The sequence below is a fragment of the Sciurus carolinensis genome, chromosome 12 (genome assembly GCF_902686445.1).
Source record: "Sciurus carolinensis chromosome 12, mSciCar1.2, whole genome shotgun sequence".
In the NCBI taxonomy this organism is placed as follows: domain Eukaryota; kingdom Metazoa; phylum Chordata; class Mammalia; order Rodentia; family Sciuridae; genus Sciurus; species Sciurus carolinensis.
This window is the reverse complement of record NC_062224.1, coordinates 18,608,081-18,636,075: the sequence shown is the minus strand read 5'-3', so window position 1 is coordinate 18,636,075 and position 27,995 is coordinate 18,608,081. Positions and strand designations below refer to the sequence as shown.

Sequence of the window (27,995 nt, the reverse complement as noted above, 5' to 3'; positions counted from 1 at the left end):
ACAGACCCTCGACAGCATGCTTGTAAGGTTGGGGAACCTTACATGTGTCTGGGGGAGATTCAGGGATGGGATCAGCCCCTGATAAGTGTGTAGGCAGGTACCAGAACAGGGAAAGAGACTGGAGAAATGTGGGGTTATCTATAGGACTCTGTACTTCGATCACCAGGAAGAAGGGGACCACATCTCTCATTCATCACTCAAGCCCCAGCTGAGACAGCAGTGGCCCAAGTCAGCACTTAAAAAACAATTTGTGAACTGAGTATCAAACTGCCATCCAGGAAGTGGCTTGTTCGAGAAGCTATACCAGAAAGCAACTCCATTATCAGCTCTTAGGATTGGTCTCCATCTACTACTTACGTTAAAAATTCCCTATGAACTCCTAAAACACTTCAAACTGTGTTTGTATGGCTTATAGATTGCTTTGCACCTGTAGGGATACAGGTACACATCCACTTTTCTCTGTTAAGAATCCAGGGAGCAAAATTTACAAACCTGTTCAGGGGAGAGTCTGCAGGGTAACAGCGGGAAACACTGGCTTTGGCTTCAGACAGGTAACTCAGGTTCAAATCCCAATTCTTCCAAATAGGTCTACATGTCCTTGGCCATATTACTTAACCTCTCTGGGCCTCAGTTTCCTCACCTCTAAAATGGTGATAACAGTAGTATCTCTTTTATTGGACTGCTGTCAGGTTTCATGGGAAAAGTCATGTAAAATATTGTGTTCACCATAGCATTAAGCACCTGCTCAATGAATAATAATGAAACTATTCATTATATTATTAAAAGCATATGTTCCTTTCTTTTACAGAAGCCAGGGCTCTCTATGACATATAGTGGGTCATTACATACTCAGAGAGGATACTAAGCTTTTCCCATCCTTGATTTCTGGAGCTTTCTTAACAACAGCCGGGATCACCGAACCTGAGCCCCCAATTCTGAGGAGGTGCCCCTCCTTCTGCTCGTACATTGTGTTCCTACCCCTCCCCCACCACAATGCCACACTGAATTGTAATTACACGTCTGTCCCAAGAGTTCCCTAAGGACAAGAACCACGCTCTGTTCACCAGCGCGTCCTCAGTGCCTGGCATGGAACAGACTCGCAATGGACAAAATCTGAGAAACCTAAAAACAAAACACACTGGATCAGTCTCACAATTCTCTGAATCTTATCTGACGTCTGACCAAGGGGAATAAACAAAGGCAGATTTCCAGGTGGCCCTGTCCAGACAAATCCATTTGTTTCTAGCACCAGGACAAGTTCAAGTTTCTCCCTTTCCCCCAGGGCTAGGGTCTATTTGGACAATAACCAACTGACCATGCTGGAGCCCCACAGTAGACCCCAAACTCCAGCTTCCTGGAGAGCTTTAGAAGGACACCAATTCTAAGGACCTTCAGGGTTAACCAAGATTCTTGGAGGCCCTTGCTTTTGGGTGGACCATTCCACAATCCCAGAATGAGGTTACACTCAGGGAATACACATTCAAGAAGTCTTACAAAAGAGAATCGCCACCAGTGACAGGGTTGGGGGTCACAAGTCACGGGTCCTGAAGACTCAGCGCATACTATGCCTAACCCCCATTGGATCTCTGCTTGGGAGACTCCTACCAAGGCAGGTCTCCCAGGGCAGCAGGCAAGACCCCTCATCTTAGGAAAAGGGGTGGCCACAAGACAGAAGCTCCCAACTGGCAAACAAATTCCATTCTTCAAGCAGGCCATGAGGGTCACAAATAGTATAGCCATCTCAGGCCATAGAGGCAGAAGATGCTGGGCCCTCACTACATTTCTCTCTGAGTAAGCATTCAGAAATCGTTTGTGAATGAATGGATGAATGGATGGATGGATGGATGGATGGATGGATGGATGGATGAGTGTCATGATTCTGGCTGACTCTACCAGCTTCCAGCCTCCTCCCTGGCAGAAACATTATTGCCACCATTATTGAATTCTAGTCCAATCCCTTGTGATTTTCAAGATCACTTTCCCATCTAATTCTCCAAGCTCATTCTAACAAACTCTTTTAACCTGATCCATAAATGTCTATTAATGCTTAATTTCTTAAATTTGAGAAAAATAAATCTCTAATGATCCTCCCGAAGGCATCAGACAAAGGTCTTTCCAATGAAGTTCATCACATGATGGGTCCTATCTGCTTAAAAATTAAGTCAGTACCCCTTCCTTGTGCACCTATAACATGTAGCATGCTTCATATTCTTTTTTTTTTTTTTTTTTGGCAACAAAACCTCCCCATAAACTGGAAGGGCAGGCACTGTTATCCCAACTTCAATTAAAAAAAAAAAAAAAAACTCGATGTAACTCGCCCCAGGTCTCACAGCCCCTAAGTAGCTCGGGTAGGATTTGAACTAATCAAATCCAGTGCTACTTTTCTTCTGCTGATCCATTCCTTTTCTCAACAAACACCTACTAAGCACATCAGCATCCTCCTCAGCTAGGTGCTGTGTGTGCATGAGACCTGCTCTGCTGAGGCATGAGGAGGCATCTACACAGGTCTGAGCACATGATAATCCTGATTCAGGTCTTTGCCTATGAGACCCTGCAGGGATCACAGGGCTCTTTTAGCTGCAGTGCCAACTCCTAACTAGGGAACACTTGGCCTGTGAGCCAGAACACAGCCGCGAGAAGCAAGCAGAGGTTGCAAAGTCACCACTAGAGGTTTTCTCTGGAGCCCGTTACATCCTCAGATGCTCATCTCACAACACCTGCCAAGCAAATCGCCCAGGACACAGGGATGTAGCAGGGATGGGCACAGGCAAACCTGGCAGAGATGGGTCTTCTCTAGTAACCATCACGGGTTACTGGGGCAGGGCTTCCTAAAGTTCACTCTCAGCATCCTCACGGACCACACGACAGAAGGGACTCGGCCAAAGCCCCAATGGTCTGGAGAGAGTCCAGCGTAACTGTAGGACCTCAGGCTTGATCACTTGATCTTAAAACACCTGTGTTCAATGGTTCACACAATGAGAAAGCTGGTCCAGCTGGTCTCCATTGGCGTTAGACCCCACCATCAAATCATAAGACAGGTGATTCTGAAGACTGTTGGAGAGGCTGGCTTGAAGGCTTCAGGTGTTTGTGGTTTGGCAGAAAAAAAGGGCCATGTGTGGAACAGTATTTACTTTCTACACCAAGCAACAGAGAAGCCAGGTTCCCATGTCTTGTCCTAACCAGAGAAAGTCAGCCACACTTGGATAGGAATATTTTTTATCTCCTTTTTCGCACATATATAATTAGCTCTCTGGAATTCTGTTGAGCAGGGTCTCATCTTGACACCAGTTTCTGTCAGTCACACTGCGAACTCTGGGAATGTGTCTGGAGGTGGTGATGGTGACCATGACGATAACCTAAGCAACAGCATCACCACAACCACCACTTAATAAAATCAGACACCCACAGTGCTCAGCAAAGACTGCCCCACTCTGATATCCAGAGCCAGTATTCAACCTGTGTACAATAGTTCATCCCCACAAGTTGGCAAAATACTCAAACACCAACAATATTAAAATAAGTAAATATCCACAAGCCCACCCTACCCCAAGGGGGCACCCCATTGCTGACCCTGGGGCACCTTCTGAGATCTCTCTACATCCCCCACCCCAGAAGGACTGCTCAGGGTTCATCCAGCCAATCAGTTCATCCTTAACATTCTTAGATATGCCCCAGTTTAAGTGTGTTCCCCAGAATTTATGTGCAGAAACTTAATCCACAAAATCACATGTTAATGGCATTTGGAGGTGGGGACTTTGAGGAGTAATTAGAATTAGACAAGGTCATGAAGGTAATTAGGAGATGAGGTCATGAGGGTGGGGCTCCCATGATTGCAAGTGGCTTTATGAGACATGGCTTTATGTGTCATCATGTGATGTTCTGTGCTGCCTTGGGACTTTACAAAGAGTCTCCACCAGTAAGAAGGCCCTCACCAGATCCCAAGCACATGCTGGCATCATTTCTTGGATTTCCAGAACAATGAAATATTAAATAAACTTCTTTTCTTTATAAACTACACAGTCTGTGGTATCCAGTTATAGCAACAGAAAACAGACTTAGACAATACCCTTCCATGTTTTTCAAATTCTCTACAAGGATGATAGGTTGTTTTTATAATTTCTTAAGAAGTTTCTCTTTATGGTACCAATCACTTGAACCCTGAGAATGCAAACAACACAAGGACATCTAAATGGGGCCAAATAAAATATGAAACTTCAGGAGCAATGTTGACATTTGTAGATTCAAGGTCAACATATGACCTAACTTCTATGGGAATCCTACCCAAAAGATGACAGTTAGGTTTCAAAGAGTGACCATGACGCTAACAAGTAGAAGAATTTTTTGGGCTGGAGATCAAACCAAAGGCCTTGCATATGCTAGGCAAGTGTTCTACCACCGAGCTGCACCCCCAACCCCAAGAAGGACTATTTTTAAAGCTGTTGTCTTTGTAAGATAATAACACCTTCTGTTTATGTTCAGCCTCACTACACACCTGCATCACACGTGCCTTATCTCATTAGGGACTTATCAATGTAAGCAGGTGTAATTATCTCCATTTGACAAAAAGGTAATCAAGGCCCAGAGAGGAGAAGATTGAGATTCAGGTTCTTCAGTGGAAGAACCAGAACTAAGATTCAGATCTCCTGACCTCCTCCTCCTTCAGTGATGTGCTGGAACCCTCTCATCCCAACTCATGAGAGCCTAATTCATGGGTTTCCCAAGTAGGTTGTTGAACCATGGGGGTCTTGAAATCCACCCACCCAGCTAGGAGTATTTACACCTTGGGCATCGGCAAGTAATACAAATCAGGGCTTCCCTCCTGCCAGGGCAGGTTTACAGCACACAGAGGCTCCAGTGGTCTCCTGGTCATATCATGAAACAACCACAGAACAGTGAGGTTTGGATCGTTCTCTTTTTGTATCAGTCAGTGGTTCTCTATTCCATTGACTCCACTAACCAGCTTGCTAGCCGCATGACAGAGGAAGAAAAGCACTGGACTCGGAAGACTCCTAACCCTGCACCTGCCACTTAGCAACATTTTAACCTGAGTCATTTAACCTCTCTGACCCTCCATTTCCTTATCGGTAAAATGAGGGCAATGATTGCAGCTCATTCACAGGGCTGGTTGAAGAACTGGGGATTCAGAAACCACTTTGCAAACTGCAAAACACCATACAGCTGTGAAAACAATATGGCGCTTCCTCCAAACCTCCAAGAGAACTACCATGCGACCCAGCAACTGCACTTCTGCATATATGCTCAAAAGAACTGAAAGCAGGGTCTCAAAGAAAGATCTGAAAGCTCACACTCTTAGAGCATTATTCACAATAGCCAAGAGATCAAAGCACATCCATGTCACATCCATTGACAAATGGATGAGCAAAATGTGGTACACCACACAGTGGAATGATCTGGCCTCAAAAAGTGAGGAAATTCTGACCCCTGCTACAAGATAAATGAACCCTGAAGACATGCTAGGTGAAATAAGCCAGACACAAAAGGACAAATATTCAGTTTTATGAATTTTTTTAACCATGATCTTAAAAATAAAAAAAAAAACTCAAGTATGAGATCTTCTCATTATATCCCAGTTGTCAAAAAGAACCAAAGATCCCAGCAGTTCTGAAGACTGAGGCAGGAGGATCATGAGTTGAAGGCCAGCCTTAGCAACTCAGTGGGGCCTTAAGCAACTAAGTGAGACCCTGTCTCAAAATAAAAAAATAAAAAGGACTGGGGATGTGGCTCAGTGGTTAAGTGGCACTGGGGAAAGAAAGGAAAGAAAGGAAGGAAGGAAGGAAGGAAGGAAGGAAGGAAGGAAGGAAGGAAGGAAGGAAGGAAGGAAGGAAGGGAGGGAGAGAGGGAGGAAGGGAGGAAGGAAGGAGGAGAGAGAGGGGAGAGGGAGGGAGGGAGGAAGAGAGAGGGCGAAAGAAAGAAAGAGAGAGTAAGAAAGAGAGAAAGAGAGAGTAAGAAAGAGAGAAAAAGAAAAGAAAGAAAGAAAAAAAGAGAGAGAAAGAAAGGGGAGGGAGGGAAGTAAGGAAGGAAGAAAGGAAGAAAGAGTTTAAGAGCCCCAGAAGGCCAATATATATATATTTCGTTTTGTTTTGTTTTATTTTGTTTTGTTTTTTAATCATTACTAGGACTACAGACTCCAGTTTTATCAGTCACACTAGCATAGGTAAAAAGATTCCAAGAACTATGATCCTTGTAGATTATTGCCAAATTCAGGATGTCTCCAAGGTCTGTTCCAAGAGTTCGTTTTATGTTTCTGTTGTTATTTGAGGCATACTCTGACAGAAGTGACAGTTTTCATTGTCTACCAAATCGCACTCAGGCCTAGAGGGGCCCTGGTCCACGGTATGACTGAATGACGGTGCCGACAGTCCTGGCCTGGCCCTGGGAGCCCCTGAGCTGGGGAGGAGGAAGAGCAGGGAAGACCTCAGGGGTAACACTGGGCCCACCCCTGTCCAGAGCCCAGGCTGGGCCAGCGCCCAAGAGTGGGGGCGGGTATTATGTGTTTTACTTTGTCCTGCAGTGCTGGGGCTGGAATCCAGGGCCCAGGCTTGTAATAGTCAACGTGAGCTGGCCTGGATCCTTCCCAAGTCCCCTCGCCCAGTTCCCACTTGCCTCGCTGGCCCTCAACTCGCCAGTCTGCAGTCCACGTGAGCACTTCATTCCCCACGAGTTCCAAGACCAGAATGACCCCTTCTCCCTCCCGCTGCCATTCAATTGCTACTCCTTTCTAAGGAAGCAGAGATGCTGCCCTTAAAATCTTACACAGAGAATGACTGGCAGGCTTTCCACCTATTGCAAGAAATTTGTAAAAAGTTTGAAGGCAAATCCCAAGAAGTCATTTCATTTTCAAGATTAAGGAAGGTTCAGCCCCTATGTGGACAGCTATTTGGGGTCAGAGGAACACCTCCCTGTGACACCTCCTGACTGTACTACTCTGCTCTTCCTTCCACCCTAAGTTTCCAAAACTATGAAGGTTTGGGTTTGGGGATTGGTTTGTTTGTTTTCCTTTTCCTTTTTTCTTTTCTTCCACAATACTGTGGGCCTTGCTGAGAGGAGACAGAGTTGTAGGGGGAGGCATACAAGAATGTCACTAGAAAACCAGGTTTTACCACAAGAATGGGAAGTTGTACTCCATGTATGTATGATATGTCAAAATGCATTCTACTGCCAAGTATAACTAAAAAGAACAAATATTTTTTTAAAAAGAAAAAGAATAGTCATTTTCTGCTCAGACCACTAAAATCAATTTAAAAAAAAAAAACAGAGAAAAGAAAGAAAAGCAGATTTTATTTAATATTGTATCTCCAGATACAGTTCATAGGACCAAATCCAATAAAACCAGTTTCAGTGATCTATGTCACAGTCATGAAAGACAGAGAAACAGCCTTTCAACAAGTAGAATATTAACTACTTTCACTTTGAGACTTTTGTCCCCCTATTCACCCTGTTACAGAGGTTCCAAAAATCATGACCCAGACACTGGCCACCAAAAGGACTAAAATGGAACAGTCAGAAAGAGGGATAATGCCCAAACTGGAAATCAGCTCAAGAGACATCCTGTACAGAGTGACCTGGGAAATTAAGAGCTATTGAGACCTTGCCCCACCTCCCACCCAAACCTCTCCTATAAAGAGACTGGGACAGAGCTCAGGGCGGGACCTGTGCTAGTCAAGTGCTCTACCCACCCAGTTACACCCCACACCCCAGGAGATTTTTAAACAAATTTTGACATGTGCTCACGTGGTACACACACACACACATACACACTGCCATTCTCAAACATCTGAACATTAAAATGAATTCGACATGTGGAGATTTCAAACAATACCACTTCACCATGGGAAGACAGTGTGACTTGAGTCATCGAATCAAAATATGCTTTTCAAGAAGAAACAAAGCAGAAACCTTGAAGCAACTCTGCAAAAAGAAAAGCAGGCTGAAGCTGAAGAGGAGGAGCAGAGGCGGAGCATGATGGGAAGACCACCAGCTCAGGTGGACGGGCACAGACTTTCCACGACCAGCTCAGGGAGCTGCAAGAGGGCCAGAGAGACAAAGCTGATGAGCTAACTAGAGGAAGGGATGAACCTGTGACGTGAAGCAAACTAGGTCACTCGACACACGAGTGGCCCAGAGGACTGTTCAGGCTGGGTTAATGCTAGCACCACAAGAACTAATCACCTCCTGCTGGGAGCAAATGTTGAATGGCTCAGTGTACCCTCCAAATCTGCAAATGGCCTCTGAGGAGCAGGGACTAATGAGAGAGGGCTGGCATTCTCTGAGCACAGACTCACGTGCCAAGCACTATCCCCCAACCCTTAGATTAGTTCCCAGGGTTCTCACGTTTTTCCCGTGAGGCCATGGAGCTCAGAATGGTAAAAATAACTCCTCCAAAGACACACAGCTAGGAAGCAGTGGATTCGACCAGGGTCTCTCTGCACCCATTCCCATGCACCCCCAGAGCCTGGATATTTAGCTCCTCACTATGCTGTAGAGAACAAATAGCATTGTTCTTCCCCAGCCAAATGTGAACCTGTTTATGGTTGCTGAAATCAATTTTTTGAGAGGTCACATTTGCATCACCCTGCATATTTTCCACAAGAGCTTCCAAAAATCAATTTCTGACACATACTGACAGATTCTTCCTCACTGGGACTGGCCCTGAATATTCTTGGGTAGTCAACTTACAGCTCAATGACATTTACTGTTTATTCAATCCCAATTATGTGCCAGGTACCTCTGTACATCACTGAATCCTTATATCAATCCCACGCGGCAACGACTTCTATCAGCATCTTAACTCAGAAAGGTTAAGGAACCTATCCAGGAACACACAGCTATGAATGGTAGTGCTGGACCTAGATTTCAAGTCCCATTTCTTTTCTCCCTGGCCATCCGAAAGGTTTATCTTCAAGATTTGGTATAAACCAGGAGACAGAAAACCTGTATTTCTGAGTCCTGCTGAAATACTAGAAAAAACAACACAAAGCACACAGCCAATAGCTGAAGACATCGCATGAGCGTGGTCTGCCACAGAATGAACTTGTCCTGCAACATCTATTTGGAGGTTACCCTTGCTTCTGACTGCAGCCTGAATAATCCATACATTGCAAAGTAACCCTTAAAAAAATAAAGTGGGATCTAATAAAAACTAACCCAGAGAAAAAGTGATCTTCCAACGCCACAGAAAGTCAAAGGTGCATAACCAACGCAGACTGAGAAAAAAATGATGTTGGCATCTCTCCCGGAGTTCATGTGTCCTCCTGGTTTAACTACGTAAGTGCTGGAATTGGCCATATTGAGTCAGAAAGAAACCTGGGTCCACTAACTGGGGCGACAGGCTTATGTCGGCCACTTATGGGCAGCTCCTTCATTAATTAAAGAAAGGTGTCCCCAGTGAGCTTTGGGCTCCCTCATGAGGTTCCCTCCCATGAAATCTGAGATGCTGCCAGGATGGGTCTGCCACCCTCAGGCAAGCTGACCAATACTGTGACAATTCCCTGCTGGACCAATGCCTAAGCCCTCCCAGAGGAGAGAGGAGAAGCAGGAGGAGAGAGATTGAAGGGGATTTAAAGAGATTTATTTGGGGGAAAGGAAAGATTAAAGGGATTTATGGAGACCCAGCCAAAGAAAAACTCAACAAGTTAACCCCTGAAATCCTCCCAGGAGTACACAAATGCCCCTCGCCACCCCACGTGGCACCAGCCAAGCCTAATTATCATCCACTGTGATGCCAAGTTTGAACCAGAAACTGTACTTGAGACCAGTCCTTGTTAGTCCCTCTGGGCACAAGCTCTGTCCCAAAGTCCTATTCCCAGACCCCACTGTACTCGTGGATAAGGACACTAGAGTTGTGTGTCTTTTCCCAGTCAAGAAAAATGTTTGACTTTTTCTCTCCAAATATAAAACAGTCTACCAAGGACAGGGGTCCACAGGAGTTCCTGCATGTATTATGGTCCACTGAAGGTTTGGCCTTCACATTCCCCGGTCAAGTGGGAGAGTTACAGGTTATAGGCCTGCCTGTCAAAGAGATCTAACACTTCCTATTGATGTAATTTAAAAGCATAAAAGTGTATTTTCACACAAATACCAAAAAGTTACAGATGTTGCTGCTAAATTCCCAGCCTGTCACGGACTTTCCCACTGTGACCAAAGAGTTGGTACCTCAAAACTCCTTCCCAGAAGTTCACCTAAAAATGCTGGAGGTCCTCACCAGGGCAGCCCAAAAGCCTGCAGGGCATACGCTGGCCCTGGAAACTGTTTCCAGAGCTTGGACAAACCCACCATGCAGGCAGAACAGGTGCTCAGAAAATCTCTGGAAATATTGAACAAAACCACATTGGAACCTACCCGTTCTTCCAACCCCAAATCCTTGGAGAATCCCACACCCCATGTCCAACCCACTAGCCTCTCCTGTTGCTCAACCTTCAACATTCATCTAGAATCCAACCACTCATCACCTCCAATTCTAAAGAGTCATCATTCCTCCCCAAACGGGTCTCCCCACTTCCGGTCTTGAGCCCTGACAGGCTCTTCTAAGCACAACACCACCACGGATAATGAAAAAACCTAAGTCAGATCGAGTTATTCTTCAGCTTAAGTCCCTCCAGAGCTGCCAATTTCCCTTGGAGCAAGAGCCCAAGTCTACTCTTTACTCACAAGGCCCTCCCTCAGTGCTGCCCCCTCCTCCACCCACTCCTCGCCCCCACCCCACCTCTCCTGGCCCAGCACCCACTGTCCTTCCCCTTGACCCTCAGCTCTAGCCACACTCACCTGTAAGTCTCCAGGCCTCAGAGTTCCCAGGCATGCTCCTGCTTCAGACACCTGCCCTTGCCATTTCCTTTGGAACATTCTACCTTTAGCTACCTCATAGGTTCTTCAGATCTTCAGATCAGTTTCTCAGCAAGGCCTTCCCTGGCTACCTGATCTCAAGTTGCTACCACCCCCATCCCCACGAATCCTCTCTCCCTGACTCATTTTCTCCCTAATGTTTCTCTAATCACAAAACACACTCTCCACTTCACTTCTTCATCTCTTTTGCCTCCCAGCTCCCCACCTGAACCGAAGCCCAGGAGAGCAGGCATCCTCTCCTGTTGGTTCTAGGTGATGTTCCTGCGCCTAGAACACAGCAAGTGTTCGAGAGGTATTTTCAAGTGTATTTGAGGCTCAATTTACACTGTGCCTCCAAACAAGAAGTCCAAACTGATAGCAAACAATGCCACTGGGTTACCCTCGGGTAGAATTCAAAGGTTCCTGACCCTATTTTTCTCTTAGTAATAGTCTTTCAAATTGTAAAATTCTGAGTAATCTCAGGATAAATACCGTTAAATCAACCAGCCGAATATACAAACCACCTCAAGTAGCTTTGTCTTCTCTCCCCATCCTGCTTACACACACACACCTACTAAAAGAAAAGGGATTCTGTTTCCCATCTGGGCTTTCAGACAAATCAATCACCTGTGTGTTCAACAGGCATATTTATTGACCAACTTCAGAAAAAGCACTTTAAGGATGAGACAGCTGGGGAAAGACAGTACTTGCCCCACAGAAATATCAGCTTATTCTCCTCCTGAATAAGCCAGCAGGCCCTTCTCTAACAAAAGAGAGGACCCACTGCCACTGATTCTACGTCAGATTAGGCAGCTGATTCTGGACTGTTTCAATATGCTACTGACACAGGTGAGCTCCAATATGTTAGGGTTGTCAAGGCACTTGAAAACTACCTAGTCTTGCCTTCCCCCACTTCCCTTTAATTTTGGAGATGAAGAAGCTGAGACAGGGAGAAGGTACTGTGGGCAATCAGGCCACACAACCCCCGAGTGGCTGAGCCAGACCCAGGACCCAGGCTCAGAACTTCCACAATGTTGGACCAACCACCAATGTACAACAGTGAGTTCAACTTCAAATGATCAGTCTATACGAAAAACATGTATGCATGCCCTGCAGAGATGTGGATATATTTTCTAGAACATGCCATTTTCCATACTCCAGGGCAAATAAGATCTGTTGGGAAAGTCATTCTGGCTGTACCGAGTCTTAAGACCTTGACTATTCATATGCATTTCACAGCCTGGGAATCGCAGAAGTGACTTCCATGAGACTGGGCAACTTCACAAACACCACACCAAAGCTTTTTTCCACTCTACACACTTCTCCAAATAACATATATTAGATTTCTCTTCTAACAGAAGTCACTGGATGACATCTACAGCAGAGATGGCCCGAAGAAGCTCAGCAAATGCGCCAAGAGAAATGTTTACCATTCCTAATTTGCTGTTACACAACATTTATTTGCTCTCACTGTGTGCCAAGGATCTGAAAACATGTTGTTGATTAATAAACAGTAATTAAGTCTCACCACCTAATTCAGAGATATGGTTAGGTCCTGGGATTCCCTTTAAAGAAGGCCAAAGTGAAGCCCATGGGTTGAAAGGTTTTTTCCAAAGGCCTGACTCAGAGATGCATCAGCCAGCTCAGGCCCAAACCACAAAGCCTGCTCCTTTCCCCTGTGCTGCCCTTTGCTTCCTCAATGTCTTTTCCACCCTCCTGGCCAATCCTCGCTTCCATTTGGCCCCACTGTCCAGCAGCATCCCTCTAACCACACTGACTAAATGGCTTGACCCTCAGCTTCCAACAGTAAATGTTCAGCTCTGCAAGGAAAGAGACCTGGACGTGGCAGCCAAATATCAGATTACACAGGCTGGCAAGGTGAGCACTCCTCGGGTTTTACAGTGCTTTATTTCAAAAGCGGTTTAACACTATAAGCTGACAGCCTTGCTTCTTGCAGGCTTTCCTGCCTTAGAATCTTAAAGACATATGGTGAAGGTGTGACAAACAATGTGATTGGAACTGCAGAGTCTTTGGTAATGGACTCCAATTATAATTGTTGATAGCTTTGACTCATGCTAGACATCATTACAAACAAGATAAAAGACCAAACTCAAAACCCACTCCAAAGGAACAGGAAGTGACCTTCATATTAACACTCAGGCCAAGTTCCCTAGACTTGACTCAGGGTGAAATGGTCATCCTGAACTTGGAACCACTTCCAATAAGTCCAGGAGACAAAATGATGTTGATAATCCAAAAGCTTTGAAATTCTTACATATTTAGATAACAGGTTATCCCCTATGTTTTACTTGCATTAATATTATAATTAGCTTTCCAAATACTAAAGCTAAGTCTCCCCCCCACCCCCGCCCCCTGGGCTGGGGATCAACCCAGGACTTCATGCATGTCAGGGCTCCACCAAACATCCACATCCCCAGCCCAAGTCAAATTATTATTAAGCTAAGTGGCTCAACCCCATATGGATAATCAAGAGTAGCTCTGCCTAGCCTTGAATATCAGTCCCACCACTTAATAGCTAGCTCATGTTTGCCAGGTCGCTTAATCTCTCTGATGTTTCAGTTTTCTCAAACACAAATTGGGGATAATAGTAAATACTTACATTATAAGGTCATCACGAGATTTAAATGAGGTAATACACACAAGGCATTTAGAATAAATGCCTGGTACTTGGTATCATGTCACCCATGGTTACCATTACTATTATGCCATTGAGTAAAAACCATCTTGAATGTTTTATTTCACTCTTCTAGGACCCTTGCCAGCACTACAGTGGGAACATTCTTTGCCAAGAATTATTTCTAAGGCAGAAGGAGACACTTTGGGGCCCTAGAAGAGATCCATACCCAAAGCTTTCCAGAATGGGGCCAGAGTCCAGGAAGTTGTTTGACCAGAGCTAAGTCCAGCACCAGAAGGCAACCACCCATCCTTCCCAGAGCCACCCGCAGTCATCCCCAAACAGCAGGCTACAGCAGGAACCCCTCAACACAGCCATAGCTCACTGAGCCTGGCCACTGCAGGGGAGGTGACAGGGGCTCTCCCCAAGAGCAGGAGTCAGCAGAAACAGGATCTGCCTACCAGGAGACTGCAGGCAAAGGGGCCCAGGTGGGTGAAAGCCATGTAAAGAGACACATTCACACATGCTAGGACTCCATTCTCTCCAGTCCCCTCATCTTGATGCCACATAGTGAGTCCCTGGATGCAACCAAAAGGCACAATTCTTGTTTCACAGTAACTTGAGCTTCCCAGAGTCACAACCCCAAACCTGAATAAACCTTAATGACAATATTCAAACATTTTGACCAAAATTAACCCTTTACCCGGGAAACTCCTCTTTATGAGAAACCTAAGCACTTTCTGATTTCATTTAGACAAAGACAGCAAGTCAGTGCCCACAGGTGCCCTCCCAAAACACAGCAGCCACAGCACCAAGACCCTATTCCAGTCCTTGGCACATGGGCTTCCCCAGGAATCTGAAACCTGGCTGGGAATGCTGCCTTCACAACTTCTCTCTGGGGGATCCACTGCAGATGTGGGGGTGGGGTGAGGAAAATGACTAACAACTGCAGTGGACCCTGAGCACACAGCATAAGATAACCTGGGTGTGAAAATAAGGTCTGGAAAGGCAAACCAACCGCAGAAACAGTAAGGGGGGGAAGGAGGGAAGGACAGAAAAGAAGAGTACCACGGGCACCACACTATTTATCCATGAAACATCTCTTTTTCTTTCCTGTCTAATCAACACCTCCCTGACCCCCTACAGAATGTTCATTTCTTACAGCACGTGAGTGAATATATATGTACTAACAGACACAGACAAACAGCAGAAACGGAGCATATGGGGGGCGGGGGGGACAACTTGAACTTCAGACTCATTCAGCAGTGCCTAATTCTCTTTCACTATCGGCCCCTCTACGTAGAATCTGAAGCGCTCCAAAACAAAACAAAAACCAACTCATGGGCAGGAAAGGAACCGCGGCTGAACTGAGCAGCACATGCTTGGAGCACTGATAACGATCGACTTCTGATTATTTCTGCTTTCTTGAGATGCAGACACCAGCATCGGACTAAATGTAGTCCAGGAGAGAATCGCCCAGTACAGCGACACTCGAAGACCCTCCTATGGAGACACGCACCCCAGCGCAAGCGGCTGAACCCCTGTGAAATGTACACACACTCAGGTGAGGCTATGCCCACATGTGACCCTGAACACTGCGAAATTCTTCCATAATCGCGAGGCCATCCAAAGTCTTGCCTACACCTAGTACGTGCAGATGCCAATTTCATGTGAATACATGATGTGAGGACAGAAATGGGAATTTTCTCGTGGCCACGACTCTCGACACAGTGCGTCCATTCACATGGTGAGTAAATGCACACAGCCAGTAAACAGCGATATCCACCATGCTCAGCCCACAGTCACGCGTGGGGAGAAAGCGGTGGCGAGGGCGGCGGTGGCAGAGGAAGTGGAAAGTCGCCCGCTCGCGTGGGCTGTTCTCCGAGAGCCCAGTGCTCCCCCTCCCCCGCACAGGAGCGGTGCCACCTCGGGGGCGCAGACCCACGCCGTGGAGGTCGCGCTGGGGGCTCCGCAGAGATGAGCACCGGACAATGAGGATGCCCTGACGAGCCGGGATCCTGCCGCGGTGGCGGTACTGACTGATGGCAGCCGGCGCTGCCTGTGCAGCCGACACCGCGGCCACCTCCACCCTCTTCTCCCCAGGGTCCACTTACGTCCCGAGGGTCTCCTTGAACTCGAAGATCTTCTTGATGTCTTCGGCTTGCTTTTTCCAGGAGGAGCTGCTCTCGCCGTTCTCCCGGGCCATGGCAGACGAGCGCGGCGCGGCGGGGCGGCCGGGGGCGCGCTGGGGAGGGGGCGCCGGGGGCGCGGCGCGGGCGCAGGGGCGCGCGGGGATGCCGGGCGCGGGGCCGGAGGCTCGGGGCTGCCGCAGAGCTTCCTCTTCTGCAGTTTCCTCTTTCGCTCTCGCCGCCGCCGCTGTCGCGGTCCCTCCCTGGCTCTTATTTCTGCTCGTTTCGGTCGGAGACTTCCTGCCGCCGCTGCTCGCCTGCTCCTTTGCCGCCGCCTGCCAGCCTCACTTTCTGCTACTTTCTTGCCTCGCTCCTGCTCCCTCCCCGCCGCCCGCCCCGCTCCCCCCACCCCGCCTCCTCCCGCGAGCTCCCCGCCCTCCCCGCGCGCCCCGGCCGCCTCCCCGCCTCCCGCGCTGCCGCCTTCGGGGATGTCCCGCTCCCCTCCCCGGGAGCGCCGAGCCCTGGACGCGGGGGCGCCGCACTTGGCGGCCAAGCCACACTCCCCCGCCGCCAAGCGCCCTGGAGTCGAGCAAGGGCAGGTGCGGGCAGGAACCCTGGCAGGTGCAGGGCGCTGGGGAGCTCGCGGAAGAGCCCTAGTCCTTGAGGAGCTTTATTGTGGAGTCAAGGCTGGGGGCACCAGGGCTTTCCCTCCTCGGGCGGGAGGGGGCGCCTTTGCGTGGCGCTTGGAAGCGCCGGGAGAGGTGGGGGTGCGCAGCGGCCGGATACGGGGCGCTCAGGGCGGGGCGCCTTCTCCACGCGCCCGGGGCCAGCGGCCGGAGCCGGCCGGGCCCGCTGACAGGCGGGTGGGCGGGGGCCGTTGTTATGGCGACGGGCGGCGGCGGCGGTGGGGTGGAGGCGTTGGTGGGCGTGGATGCCGGCCCAGCGGCGCTGGCCAGCGCGGGCGCTCCCGGAGCTTGTCACTCCCCTCCCGACTTGCCGGCTAGAGCTAATTCGCATTGCACCAAATTCGGTCTCACGTCAATTTCGGTACAGCGGAGGAGAAAGCCTGGGAGTCTCGGGAACGGGCACGCGCAGGACGCGCCTGCCATTGCCTCGCAATCCCTTTGGAAACAAAACTCCGAGGTTTATTTGGCGGCAGAGCCGCGGGTGGATGCGGGACAGCGCGGGCTGCCCTGGCCGGGGCCTGGAACGGCGAGCCCAGCTCACAGTTGTGCTCTCCTGGTTTCTTCCTCTCTCCTCCTGACACTCTGCGGACTCAGTAAACCCAAAGAGACTCAGTAAGAAGTGAACGTCAGCCCCACACCCTCCCTTTAGGAGGTCTGCCTCTACTTACCACCACCCCCACCACCCCCGCAGCCGACGTGCTAGGGCGCCAGGTGGCAGGGCATGTACCTCGAAACATCCTTTCCTCCAGGCTGGAAAAACTAACCCAAAGAGTTGCCTGGGGCCTCCAATCTCCCAGGTGAACTTTGGCCTCCCCAACCACTCCCGCTGTCCACCTGTCAGAGGGCAGCCCACGTGCTGGTTCCCTAGACCCCTGGCACCCAGTCGGCAGGGGCTACCTCTTGATGGGAAGTTTTTAGTTTTGTTTTTTGTTTTTTTGGTTTTTTTTGTTTTTTGTTTTTTAATTAAGACTTCCCCTCCCTTAGAACCCTGCTGCTGAGTTGGGTAAACAGTCGTCTCTTGATTGGGGACACCTGTCCCATTTTCCCAGTACTGTTCCAATTTCCAATTTCAATGTAAAAGTGAAAAGAAAATCTGCTTTTGGAAAATGAAACGTCATCCAGCACCTTCTGCGTTGTTCTGACAGGCTGAATGCAGACTGGTTTCAGATCCTCTATTGACCGGAAGGAGGTCAGAAGCCAACCAGATCACCCCATCCCTGGCACTTCCATGTTAGCCTAAGGCCGTCCAAACTGAGGAGAGCAAAGAGGGATTATTGCCATACTTCACTTTAGGACTGGACATGTACTGAGAAATGTATAGTTAGGTGAGGTGTGAACACCACAGAGTGCAGTTACAAAAACCTAGACGCTATAGCTTCCTACACACCTGGGCTACATGGTATATATATATATATATATATATATATATATATATATATACACATATATGAATGCCTAGGGGCATAAAGAACAAAACAGGAGATTAAGTCAAGCACAGGAGAAAATGATGCAGCCAGAGACGCGGTAAACATGAGATATCCAAGGCCGCTGCCAGCATAATACAGCATCCTATTTTACAGTAAACTTTTGTTTTATAAGTAGGAGTACATTCCCAAGTAATGATGAAGAGTTCAGTATAGTAAATACATAAACCAGTAACATTGGTTTATTATCAAGTATTATGTACTGTACATAATTGTATGTGCAATACTTTTGAAAGACTGGCAACACAGTAGGTTTGTTTACACCACCATCACCACAAACACGTGAGTAATGGGTTGTGCTCTGATGTTATGATGGTTACAAGGTCACTAGGCAACAGGAATTTCTCAGCTCCATTATAATCTTATGGGACCACCTCAGAATGTAGTTATGCATGCATGACAGTACTTGCTGTAGAACCACAGACTAAATCTACAAACTCAATTTCCAGGAGGGATAATGAGAAGAACCACTTAGTAAGAACCTCTCCACAGATAGGGCATGTCACCAAAGTCCAAGGCAAACAGCTTCTCCCTTCAATACAATACAAGTAGTACCTTTTATTTGTGTCAAAGACTGTAATATGACTCAGAGCATAAGTCAAATAAGATCCTAAAAGACACTTTTCCGTGCCCCTCAGTCATCATCTTGTCTTTTATTTCTCCTTCTCTTCTTCCCATTTTATTTCCTTCCCCTTCTTTCTTTCCAATTTTGCCCTTGTCCCTTGCCTAAGGAACAACCTCTAAAGCCCGAGAAAATAATTCTGTATGGAGACAGGGAAGGTAAAGAGAAAGGAGGTGTGAAGTTTGACATTTCGGCATGACTTTTCCTACAAGACTGTAAGCTCCTTGAGGGCAAAGAACATGTGAACGTGCTCACTTCTGTATCCCTGACACACAGCACAGTAACTTACATGAGGTAACCAATCCATAAATGCGTGTTGAATGAACAAAGAAATAAAACTGAATCAAGACCACCCTTTGATGTTTGTTGTACTGGTAGCAATGCCACAGGGAGCTTGCTTTCTTTTCCCAAATCTCCATAATGATGTTCACCCAGTATCAGCAAGCTAGTCTCATCTGGACCAGCTTCCTGAAAAGGATACAAAATTTAATATAGAGTTGGGGAAGTTAGGCCCAGACAAAATGGATCCCCAGGGCCCAAGGAAGGAAGTGGAAATACCAAAGACAAATTCAGTCTGACTTGATATAGTCATTTCTCCCTTATCAGTAACCAAGTAAATAAAAGCTCTTGATCCTGGAAATTGCAATAAAAAAATCAAAACCCTGTGTTCCCCTAAGAATGGTTAAACCTTAGCCTTGTACGCTTCCCAATTTTGTTTTAGAGCCATTGTTTCAACTGCCCTCCAGGGTAACTGGTCATCCTCTCCAGCTGGCCATGTTTCTCGGCAGGAACAAACGATAGCTGCCAGTCGCTTTCTGCTCTCGGTTGCCAATAAATCACTACTTGTCAGTCAAAAGTTATCTCTTCCCCAACAATTTCAACTCCAAAAAGCTCTGCCAGGTATTCTGGATCACTAATGTGTAAGTTCTACTATGGTTTGGATGGTAAATTTCCCCAGAGGTCCATGTGGTAAAGGATGAGTCCCTAGAGTGTCACTTTGGGGAGGTGGTGGAACATTTTGAGAGGTGGGACCTAGAGAGAAGTCTTCAAGCCACTGGGGGCATGCTCCTGAAGGGAGCTGTGGGGACCCTAGTCTTCCCCTTCCTCTTTTTCACTACCCATCATGAGGTGAGAGTGCTCCCCCACATGATTCTGAAATGATGTGCCACCTCACCACAGGGCCAGAGCACTGGGCCACTTGGCCATAGACTGAAACCGCAAATAAGCCTTTTCTAAGTTGATTATCTCAGGTACCTGTGGTTTGGCTTGGTTTTGTTGGTTTTGGGTTGTTTGGGTTTGGTTTTGCATTTTTGGTGCTGAGGATCAAACCCAGTGTCTCTCACATCTCATGTGCTAAGCACATGCCCTACCGCTGAGCTATACCCCCAGCCCTTCAGGGACTTGCTTTAGTGACAGAAAGCTGACTAACAGAGGTTCAAAGTCTTTATGTTTCCTTAAAGCCCTTAAACTTTTTTTAAAGTGCTGAAAGAAGAGGCACTTTTAATAACCCATCATTAAAGAGTTACTAATTTTATGCCCATCAAACTCTTCTCCAGCCATCCCTTCTGCCAATACGTCATGTGTCCATGGCCCAGGTTCAGTACTGGGCAAATGGTGTGCTAGAAATAAATACTGTGTAAAGTAAATGCACAGGTTAGATTTGAAAATTTCTAAATTACTACTCTCAATCTATCGTACATAATATGATGAGCCAAGAAGGCAAGCTGAGTGGTGGAAAGAACTAAAAGTTCAGAAATGAGGCTGGAGTCCCAGTTCTGCCACTAAGTTTGTGTGTAAGGCATTCTACCCACCTGAGTGTATATATTACAGTTTGTAGGAGGTAGGATACGATAGTACATAGACTAGATGATCTTTAGGACTCCTAAATCAGTGATTTTTTTTTCCCCATAGGATGCTAAACTGGTCCAGAACATTATTCCTTTGTCTCTGAAAACTTAAGATTGTTTTTCACCCCAAAATATGCTGATCAAAATTGTTTATGGTGCAGGGGTTATAGCTGCATGTGGAGCACTAGAAGGCCCTGGGTTCCATCCCCAGCACCACACAAACACAAAAAAAAAGTGAAATTTCGACTTTATATGATAATATATATTTTTGAATAATTAAATATCCATATATTTCACTATACAAATACATACACACATATATAAGCACATATGTATATATAAATTAGGTGTGACCTATACCCAACATAAATAAGTTGTTTAAATTTCAACAAGAAGTATTACAGTGAAAAACACTTCCTTATTTGCAAGGAAAAACACTTCCTCGTGAAATATTGGGTGTCTCTCTCCATTACATGGACAATTTGAAAACACCTTGAGGCGAGGGGGTCCTCTTCTCATAAATGCTACAAAACTGCTGGCATCTTAAATTGTGTGCTTCGTTCTTAGAAATAGGAGGGAGTTACTGGAGTATGTTTCCTATGTTCTGATGATTGACAGAAGTTGTTGACAGTGTGCACTAGACCTACATCAAGGAAGGGCATAAATAAATGAAGGATCAGGTGAAACTGCTACCTTTGCAAAAAGCAGTCTGTTAGGCATTTGGAGAAGATCCTCAGTATTGTAGCTTCAAATCTGTAGCAGAAGATATAAAGATTAAAATAATCTTTTGTCACAAATATGGGTCATACTGAAACTAAATATGATCCAAGGAGAATTCCAGCTGGCCTGGAGATGTCTAAGGTCCACTGCCTACATGGACCCCTTTGAAAAGAGCTCTTCATGAAAAAAACCTATCTAGTTCAAAGATGGTGAAAAATCAAGGTGGGACCTGCACGAAACCCTCACAAAATCCCTCCATTAGAAAGGGGGTGGGGGCTATAGCTCAGTAATAGAAGGTTTGCCTGACATGCACAAGGCCCTGGGTCTGATCCCCAGCACTGCAAAAGAATAAAAAAGGAAATAAATGAATGATCAATATCAATATATGTCCAAAAAATGATGTTTTCTCAGAAAAAAAAAGTCAAGTATGTATATTGGAAATGTATGTATTCCAATATATATCACAGACTTTTCTATAGCCATGACTGATAATAGGAGGCAGTGTCTATAAAGTTCTTAAGGAAAACATTTGTGAGCTAAGAATTTCATAGTACCATCTAATCCTTGTTGAGTTATTATTATGCATCAAGACCTGTTCTAAGTGCTTTCATTTGTTAACCCTCACGTCAGCTCTACGAGGTAGGTAATATCATTCTCATTCTACAGTGAAGGAGATTAACATGTGGAAAAGTTAAGTAAAGAACCCAGGTCACATAATGTGAGGCAGCAAAGCCCAAGCAACTGCTCAGAGTCATGCTCCCAACTATGATACCAGAGTGACTCTGTCAGAGTGTTCTTCAAATAAAAGGCATCAAGAAAACACTGAGGGTCTATTGCCAGACAAGGGGAAATGGATGTTGAACAGGCAAACACAATACATGTCCACTGTAATATAAGAACCATGTTTTAAAAAATTAAGAAAGAGAGGAGAAACAATACAGTTGTTCAAAACCAAACTAAGAATCAAATGACTGCTAAATCTCCAAAGGTATATTTTTCATTATCCAAAACATTTTTTAAGTTTCATCTGTTTCTCAAGCCTCAAGGGACTTTTAAGTGAACACACCCCCTTGGGTATTTGCATCGAGGACATTAGCCTGGATCTGTCTGTCTTAGGCCTGAAAAATGTCCAGACCTTTCCTGACTTTCTCCCTGATGTGCATTTAGCTTCTTCTGTTACTGACATTGAAACACAATCTTGTCAGTTCATATTAGAATTAAGAGTCTATTCTTAACAACTCAATGAGATGCATTTTGCGATATACACAGATGCATTTTAAAATTAAGGACACTATAACAATAAATATGTTGCCTCTTATATAGGAAACAAGACCTAAATGAAAATGGTGTCTCCTCAGATTTGCTACCATGAACTGAATTTTATTTCATCTACAACATTGAAACATCATTTTATCAGATTCTGTTGGAATTTAATAGTATATTCCAAACAGTCAAGGCAGGTACAGTTGATGATGACAGGCACCATGCATTTATAATTCACTTAGTCAACAAATATACTCCCTCTGTAAACAAAGCCAAGCCTAAACAACCCCAATGGCCTCAAAAGAATTACCCCTGAAGGTATTCTCCAAAATTCCATCTCTCTGCCCCTCTCTCTCTCTCTCTCTTTTAAATCTTTTCCCATTAAAAAAAGAAAAGAGGGGGAAAGAAAGAAGAAAGTTGAAATCATCAGAAACTTGAACCAGGTGCAGTGACGAATGCCTGCCTGTAATCCCAGCAACTCAGGAGGCTGAGGCAGGAGGACTGCAAGTTCAACTCAAGAGACTGTGACAGGAGGATCGAAAGTTTGAGGCCAGTCTCAGCACTTAGCAAGACCACAAGAAACTTAGTGAGACTCTGTCTCAAAATTTAAAAAAATAAAAAGGGCTGGGAATGCAGTTCAGTGGTAAAACACCCCTGGGTTCAATCCCCAGTACCAAAAAAATAAAACTAAAAATAAAAAGAAGAGGAAGCTTGACTACAAGATGCTTTTTATTTCTTTTTAACTATTCAGACTATAGACAATAATATTGAAGAAAGGAAAAAAGCCAATCTGAACAAATATCTTACAGTATTTGGTAAATTACCAGTTCTGGTCTATCTGGAGACTTAGGGGCTATAAATTCTAACACTGACGCACTGACATTAACTACTCTCCCATCCTTTCTGAGTGCCTTCCTGGCTCTGTAAGACAGTGGTTGAGTTTGTACTTTGGAATAGACCCTGTGCCTAGAAAAATCCATGAAGCATAGTTCCTGCCCTCAAGATGTCCAAAGTCTAATAGAGGAAGGTGAGCTTGTAAATAGCAAGAATAAAGCAGGACTTAGGCTATAACTGAGGTTTGTACAGAGAGCTGTGTAGAAGCACAGGTTAGGGGGACCAGCTTCCTGGAGGTGTCAGAAGAGGCTTCTCAGAAAAGATGACATAAAAAGTGGGTCTGGTAGAATTGGTAAGAATTTGTCAAGCAGAGAAGAGAGGGTGTGGATTTCGAGCAGAAGGAAAAGCATGTGAGAAGATGCAAAAATTGAAGAATGGTGTAAGTATCAGAAGAGTGTAGTTTTGGTTCCAGTCCCCAAAATCTTAGTGGCTTATAATAATAAAGATTTGTTTCTCACATCCCTCATAAGTTGGCTGGCGACCTGCTGGCAGAAAAGCCACCAATTTTAAATTTTGCTAATTGCTGCGGCAGAGGGAACTCAATCCAGATTTGCACCAGCAATTAATTGCTCTGTCCAAGAAGTAACATATACCACTTTTGCTCACAAATTGTTGGCTTAACTAGTGACACAGCTCCACCCAACCAAAGGAGTCAGAGATGCAACCCTATCTCAAACCCAGAAGATGGGGGAGAGAAGGCTGTGGACTTGTACCCTGGGGGCACTGGTTCCAAGAGCCTTCCTCCTCCTGCCAATGCCTGCATCTGCAGATGCTCAGGTCACGTGTATAAAATGGCTTAGCATTTGCATATAACCTATGCATATCCTCCCATATACTTTAAATCATCTCTTGATTACATATAACATCTGATACTCTATAAATAGTTGCTACATTGTATTGTTTTAGGAATAGTGACAAGAAAAAGAGGTCTATAAATGTTTGACACAGATGCAATTTTTTTCCAAATATATTTGATCCATGTTTGGTTGAATCTTTAGATTCTGAACCCATGGGTGCAGAAAGCTGATTGTGTTTGGCAAGTAGAGCTAATATCACCATAAAGCTCTGTGCCACATAAAGCTCTGTGTTCAGCAAGTGTGCTCTGTGTTAGAGCACTGGAAACTGGAGATGACAGCAGCAGATGACACTGGAGAAAACATGAAGGATCTGTTTGTGAAAGGTCTCCCTTGAACCAAGAAATAAAATGTTAAGTGCTTCAATCCGTGATAATCAGGATTGAAAACAGCAACACACACACACACACACACACACACACACATTCAGCAATGGCTCTGTCCCCCATAGGGAGCGCGGGGACTTTTGGTTGCTTTTCTAATCCTGATGGGGTACAGCAGTAACCTCCATAGAACACTGAAACACTTTCTCTGAAGGAATTCAGACCAGCAGCTTCAGAGAAAATTGCAGTGTTGCTTCCTATATTCCTACTTTGAATGTTAGTAATGGATTTCAATTTCTAGTCATTAAGGAATGTTGACATCTGGGGTGAAGTATTAAGGATGAGCCAAAGATGGTCTAATTAGTCAGGATTCTTAAAATGCAATCTACTATTGGAGCATCCTTATGAAGCATTAATGTCTCAGAGACGGTCAGGGTCAATTCAGGAATCTGAACGCCAGGTCAATAGAACCGTACCTTGGAATGGTGTTATTGGTGAGTAGGTTGGTACACTGTGCATAAGTGACTTTGCAGACAGCCCAATGCAGGAAAGGAGCTACCAACTAATAGGCTTGTCAGTCAGCGGGTCTGGTGAGAGCTGTTTAACTGTTCAGGCTCTTGTCTTAGGGCTGCAGAGGAACAGCCTGAGTGAGTACAATGGGGGGAGGGGTTGTTTGTTATAGTAGGACTTGGGTGAAAGGTATCCTGCTGTGTCCCCATATTGATGCACTAAATACAGGGTACAATCCAGAGCGAGGTGTCACACAGAATAAAAGAACCAAGGTATAATCTGACACCTAACACACTCCCTGACTTCAGGCATTTTCCTGTCCTTTCTTCAATTGGGGATAACATATGGAGATGGAAGAGATACATCTGCAAAGCACTTTGGACTTCTTATAAGAAAGGCAGCAGATAAACATAAGGTATTAATAGTATGAATCTTTTTCTTTTAAATAGCTGTCACATCTGGCTCTTTTTTTTTTTTTTTTTTTTTTTTTTTGGCCTGGATTATAAAATGAATGGCTTCAACAGAAAAAAAAAAAAAAATCCTACTAAATCACATCCACCAACAAGACTTCCACTGGATGGGTACATTTTATATCGGATGTAAATAATCTTGGAATGTCACAAGATTCTTGTTTTCTGGCAGGAGTTCTCAAATGGAATAAAACCTATCAATTAGCAAGATCCTGCCAATACATTCATTATTCCCTAAGAATTTAGGCATTACATTTTTTTTTTCAGTACTGGGGAATGAACCCAGAGTATCATATATGCTAAGCAAGTACTCTACTATTAAGCTACATCTCCAGCTTTTATTTTTTTTATTTATTTATTTATTTTTTGAAGTAGCATCTCACTAAGTTGCCCAGGCTGATCTCAAACTATGCATCCTGATCCTTCTGCTTCAGCCTCCCAAATAGCTGGATTACAGGTACACACAAACCACATCCAACAACATTAACTCTTTTTTTTTTTTTTAACAAACTTTTAAAAATTGTTATTATTCCATGGACAATATGATACAATAACCATTCACATAGCAGTTACATTGTAATAGTATTAAAGTAATCTAGAGGTGATTTTAAGTATACAAGCCCTATGCTATTTGTACAAGGGACTTGATCACTTGTAGATTTTGGTATCTGTGGGGTTCCAGGAACCAATTCCACGAAGATACTAGTGGACACTGGACTAAACCAAAAGTTTTCAAATCTCTCAACAGCAACATATAGCAGTTTTTCCTATTTAAACCATAGACCTATATGAGAAGACCAGTACTGTAGCTTTGCAATCAATTAATTAATGATAAACTTTTTTTTTCAGTGTTGAGGACTGAACCCAGGGTCTCATGCATGCTAACTTTTAAATAAAATTAAAAAAATAAAAAGATATCCTGCTTCGAGTTGACAATGTACCAGCTGTGGTGATTCTTCTACCTCTCCAAGCATTTCTGAAAACAGGAATGGCAAGGGGGAGATGCCCACTCAGACATTATGGGGCAACAACTTGCGTTCCTGGACAAACTACTCTCCCTGGGGCACGAATCCAGGCATCTGTGGAATGGACACCTCAGATGCCCACAACCCAGTCTGCAAGATTATTGGATGATGACTACACCCCTGATCATGTGCATATTCTACCTAATGCACTTGGGGCCTTAAACTGACAGATGTTTAAATTATCAGCCTCAACAAATAGTCTTACTCCTAATCAAATTTACACAGGAACTAAGCAAAGGGAACAAGGAGGAACTTGGGCCCTTAATATACTACAGCTCCTTAGCCTTCCTCAGTCCCCCCTCCCTGGAGAGCCCCAGGCTTCCAAATCTCAAACATCTCCCCAGTCCCCTGAAGGTTAACGATGCTATTTCCTGCTGAACCAGCCAGAAACAACACTGGAAGTGGGTTTATTTTTACCCCAGGCTTTGTCATCTATCATTACTGAAAAACTAAGAGACAGGTTTTGGCTGACTATCCTGTGGAATATTCAAGATCTCCATGCAGAATTTGGCCCTGAGTCTGCCGCCTTTATCATATCTGGAGCGGTCTCTTTCTTCTCTTTGCCAATGTTCCTCATTAGTGAGTATATTTGTATTCAAAACAAGACAGTCTCTTTGGTCAGGCACCTGAGGGATCCTGTGGTGACATCATACGGCAGCATTCCCTGACTGATGTCATTGCTTCTTTCATGGAAACAAATCGTGGGTACCTTGCATGACATAGTATATTTAACCAAAGGGAGGGGGAATAGGTAACAAATCTAAATATTTCTTACAGATTTCTGGAGCACACAGACTGAACAGCAAAAATACTTGCTCTTTTGAAGGTTGTTCTCTCTGGGTTTAAGGATATTTCGCTTTTTGAGAGCATGTTATCCCTGGTTTGCATGGGAATTGTATAGCCTGCTGATTGGATGCCTTCCAGAACCATGAGACCCAGCAGTGGAAGGCCTTTGGGGTCTCCATTGCCTCCTACATTACAGTTCTCTCTTGGTTTGCAAAAGTCTTGTATCCATGGAACTGTGCAGGTATCTCCCTTCTCATCTTTTCCAGTCAAGCACACTTGATTGGAGTCTTTCAAAGCCACCAGAAGGGTTTTTGGTTGGTGACTGTGTGTCCATGCTGTGCAGGGACCTAGACCCCAAGCCCTTTGATCTCCTATTTTCGTATTTAATTTCCATCTCTTTTCTGTCTTCTGTTGATTTTTTTTTTTTAAGCACCAAATTACTACCTGTTCTTTTGAACCCAGCAAATATTCTTTCGGGATGGCTTCTGACAGATTTGGAAACAGAGGCACCAGATCCCCCACCTCAGACCATACGGCTGGTCAGAAAAGAATGGAGCTGGGGCTGGGGAGATAGCTCACTTGGTAGAGTGCTTACCTTGTAAGCACAAGGCCCTGCAACCCACCGCCCCCTCCCCCCAAAAAAAAGAAAAGAAAGGAGCTTATGCTAGGGATGCAACTTAGCAGTAGAGTGCTCGCCTAGCACGAGTGAGACCCTGGGTTCAATCTCCAGTGTCACAAGCAAAAAAAAGCTCAAGGGAACCTGCAATAGGTCCATCCTGAAAGCAAAACCCATGTTGCTATGCTGCTTCCCATGAAGTCCCTGAAAGGAGGGCTGTGACAGTTCACTCTACGTCAACCTCACAGGACCCCAAGTGCCTAGGTTAAATCTGCTTTCTGGGTGTATCTGT

At 45.3% G+C, this 27,995-nt stretch overlaps 1 protein-coding gene across 4 annotated transcripts in view; it reads right to left on the bottom strand.

The window, feature by feature from the left end:
• The window catches only part of Camk1d (calcium/calmodulin dependent protein kinase ID), a 393,094-nt gene extending 376,472 nt beyond the window's left edge, over positions 1–16,622 (bottom strand). The window contains exon 1 of one of the 4 annotated variants that reach the window (XM_047520560.1): positions 15,589–16,622. In XM_047520560.1, the coding sequence (XP_047376516.1) occupies positions 15,589–15,680 (92 nt within the window). In that variant the 5' untranslated portion in view covers positions 15,681–16,622. The remainder of the gene's footprint in view (positions 1–15,588) is intronic. The other 3 variants (XM_047520558.1, XM_047520559.1, XM_047520557.1) reach the window with 3 other exon arrangements.
• Positions 16,623–27,995: the final 11,373 nt, after the last annotated feature.